This window comes from Grampus griseus, assembly GCF_964374135.1.
Source record: "Grampus griseus genome assembly, chromosome: 4".
In the NCBI taxonomy this organism is placed as follows: Eukaryota; Metazoa; Chordata; class Mammalia; order Artiodactyla; family Delphinidae; genus Grampus; species Grampus griseus.
This window is the reverse complement of record NC_138997.1, coordinates 63,317,529-63,321,474: the sequence shown is the minus strand read 5'-3', so window position 1 is coordinate 63,321,474 and position 3,946 is coordinate 63,317,529. Positions and strand designations below refer to the sequence as shown.

General features: G+C 38.2%; 1 protein-coding gene across 1 annotated transcript; it reads left to right on the top strand.

Annotated features, from left to right (window-relative positions):
* Positions 1-1,927, top strand: LOC309822078 (serine/arginine-rich splicing factor 7-like; the record flags this gene model as incomplete). Its single annotated transcript, XM_082653738.1, is given in 4 exon segments — positions 1-399; positions 403-405; positions 409-726; positions 1,846-1,927. Coding segments are annotated over 3 exon segments (624 nt in total). The 3' UTR covers positions 631-726; positions 1,846-1,927.
* Positions 1,928-3,946: the final 2,019 nt, after the last annotated feature.

Genomic DNA, 3,946 nt, shown 5'->3' with positions numbered 1-3,946 from the left:
ATGTCACGTTACGGGCGGTACGGAAGAGAAACCAAGGTGTATGCTGGTAACCTGGGAACTGGTGCTGGCAAAGCAGAGTTAGAAAGGGCTTTCAGTTATTATGGTCCCTTAAGAACTGTGTGGATTGCCAGAAATCCTCCAGGATTTGCCTTTGTGGAATTTGAAGATCCTAGAGATGCAGAAGATGCAGTGCGAGGCCTGGATGGGAAAGTGATTTGTGGTTCTCCAGTGAGAGTTGAACTATCAACAGGCATGCCTCGGAGATCTCGTTTTGATAGACCACCTGCCCGACGTCCCTTTGATCCCAATGATAGATGCTATGAGTGTGGCGAAAAGGGACATTATGCTTATGATTGTCATCTCTATAGCCGCCGAAGAAGAAGCAGGTCACGGTCTAGATGACATTAAAGATCCAGAGGTCGGAGATACTCGCGCTCTCGCAGCAGGAGCAGGGGAAGGAGGTCAAGATCAGCACCGCCTCGGCGATCTAGATCTGTGTCTCTTTGTAGATCAAGAACAGCTTCACTCAGACGATCTAGGTCTGGTTCTATAAAAGGATCGAGGTATTTCCAATCCCGATCCAGGTCGAGATCAAGATCCAGGTCTCTTTCACAACCAAGAAGCAGCTGATCGAAGTCCAGATCTCTATCTCCGAAAAGAAGTCCTTCCCTATCAGGAAGTCCGCGAAGAAGTGCAAGTCCTGAAAGAGTGGACTGAAGCTCTCAAGTTCATCTTTTTTTTTTTTTTTTACATCTTTATTGGAGTATAATTGCTTTACAATGGTGTGTTAGTTTCTGCTTTATAACAAAGTGAATCAGTTATACATATACATATGTTCCCGTATCTCTTCCCTCTTGCGTCTCCCTCCCTCCCACCCTCCCTATCCCACCCCTCCAGGTGATCACAAAGCGCTGAGCTGATCTCCCTGTGCTATGCGGCTGCTTCCCACTAGCTATCTATTTTACGTTTGGTAGTGTATATATGTCCATGCCTCTCTCTCGCTTTGTCACAGCTTACCCTTCTCCTTCCCCATATCCTCAAGTCCATTCTCTAGTAGGTCTGTGTCTTTATTCCTGTCTTACCCCTAGGTTCTTCATGACATTTTTTTTTCTTAAATTCCATACATATGTGTTAGCATACGGTATTTGTCTTTCTCTTTCTGACTTACTTCACTCTGTATGACAGACTCTAGGTCCTTCCACCTCATTACAAATAGCTCAATTTCATTTCTTTTTATGGCTAAGCAACCCTCAGAATGGGAGAAGATATTTGCAAATGAAGCAACTGACAAAGATTTAATCTCCAAAATTTACAAGCAGCTCATGCAACTCAATAACAAAAAAACAAACAACCCAATCCAAAAATGGGCAGAAGACCTAAATAGACATTTCTCCAAAGAAGATATACAGATTGCCAACAAACACATGAAAGAATGCTCAACATCATTAATCATTAGAGAAATGCAAATCAAAACCACAATGAGATATCATCTGACACAAGTCAGAATGGCCATCATCAAAAAATCTAGAAACAATCAATGCTGGAGAGGATGTGGAGAAAACGGAACACTCTTGCACTGCTGGTGGGAATGTGAATTGGTTCAGCCACTATGAAGAACAGTATGGAGGTTCCTTACAAAACTACAAATAGAAATACCATATGACCCAGTAATCCCACTACTGGGCATATACCCTGAGAAAACCATAATTCAAAAAGAGTCATGTACCAAGATGTTCATTGCAGCTCTATTTACAATAGCCAGGAGATGGAAACAACCTAAGTGTCCATCATCGGATGAATGGATAAAGAAGATGTGGCACATATATACAATGGAATATTACTCAGGTTCACCTTTTAGGGAAAAGTTATTTTGTTTACATTATTATAAGGGATTTGTGATGTCTGTAAAGTGTAACTTAGGGAAGGGTAATTTAACCATCTAATCAAAACGGATCTGGACTATTACTCTGTAAATTCACAGCAGTAAGGTAATATAAATTTTTGTTGAATGTATTAAATCCTATGGTCTGAAAATGTAGGTTTTATTTGGCACATTTAAAATAAAATGTTTCTAATTAGATTTTTGATTTGTGTTCAGTATTAATGCTCCTCAATATGGTAGGCTTCAAGAGTCAACCTTGATATTAACCATATTCATACAGACCTACATTCAAAGTTTAATGGTGTTATTTAAGTCTTGAACATCACTGAATAGTATATATACACTTGGAAGATTCCTTTCTATGCTTAGAGTTTTGGGTAAGATGGTAAGAACTCGAGTGAGTCCCCCTTAGTAGCATGAATGCATCATGACAAGTCCCTAAATTAATCTATTGGAGTTGGCATTATTAGATGTCATCAGGCTAACGATCTCTTTTGTCAGGCTGTAGGGACCACTGACTTGCTATAAAGTGAACGCAACAGGACCTGAGCAAGAGTAGCTGGACTTAATGCTGGAGAAACTGAATTTTCTGAAGCCTATTTAAGTATAGTAACTAATTGAGGTTTTCAGCCTATTAGATAAGATGGTGTCAAATTAGAGTTCTCCATTCTAGGAAGTTATACTCAATGTTCCTTTGTTTTCAAACACTAACCAATTTTATGCCAAAATTTTTGCATGTCTGAAGAATAGTCTGAATTTGGGACAAAACATCTTCATGTAAACCAGCTTTGCAAAATTTTCCAGCCCAGATATTCTCCTCTGTCTCTTCAAATGGATTGCCTTACTCTGAGCAGAGATCTGTTAATTCCCAAGTTAGATTTTGCAGTTCCCGAACACCAACACACTTTATCTTATTCTGCCAGGCTGGTGCAAAGTAATTAAAGATGTCAATCAGAAATGTTAAAAAGACTAAAGTAGTTTTGTAAATCCGACCTATGTTTAGCAACACCTCATGTAGTTATTTTTTGGTAGCATCTGGTAAATTTTAGAATGTTAGAGCCAGTAGTTTCTTTATTTGGACTTTAAATATCTTAAGTATCATAGGGCAGTAACAATTTTGAGTTTTCTAGTCAAGCTTTTGGTGCAAAAAAATTTAGTGCTGGTGGCACAGCTGTCTGCCCTTGTTTCTTATGCTTTTAAACAAAGTTATTGGATAACTTTACAATTTGGGAATACTGATCTGCCTCAAGTTTATTAACTGGTCTGAATGATCATTAGTATGTTGGAAGTTTGGATGTTCTGTTTTGGGAATTTTGACAACTGGCTGCGTTATATGGTTGGTATATAGCTATGTGTGTAATCAGCAGGCTTATTTGTCGCACTTGGTCGGCTTTAATTGTTCTGTAGTATATGAAGATAAGATTACTCAACAATAAATCTGCAGAGAATAAAAAAAAAAAAACCAAAAAACTTGGTAGTCTTGCCACCCTGTTTTTAATAGAACAGGTACATACCTCAGCTCCTGTCTTTTCCTTTATTGAAAAACTGACAGAGCATTACAAAATGCATCTGCCTTAAATATTTGAGGCCAACTATAAAACATCAAGATACGTGGTAATAAAAATGCATCCGTGATGATGTGTTGTGAAAAGAAATATGCATAAAACTGTCAAAAGGCCAGCAAAACAAAACAAAACCAAACCCCCGAAACATGAAGAGCAGGAATGAAGTTAGAAAAATAATTTTGCTAAGAAGGCAAAAATATAGTGGAAAAAAGCCTGGATTTAGTGGTCAGGAGACCTGACTTCTACTCTTTCCATGGGAGCTAAAACCTGGGTAATGTAGGCAAATTGCTAAGTTTCTCCAGGCTTCCCTGCACAAATTTAGAAAATAAGGAGGCAGACTGGATGATTTCCAAGCTTCCTTCCAAAGCCAAAATCTGATGAGTTTTTAGTGATTTGTAGTTGTTAGAAAGAAGACAAGAAAATTCAAATTCTTGCTTAACAATCTTCAGATGAAAATAAAATTTTCTTTTTTAACTTGTAGAAATTGTAATTGAAATAC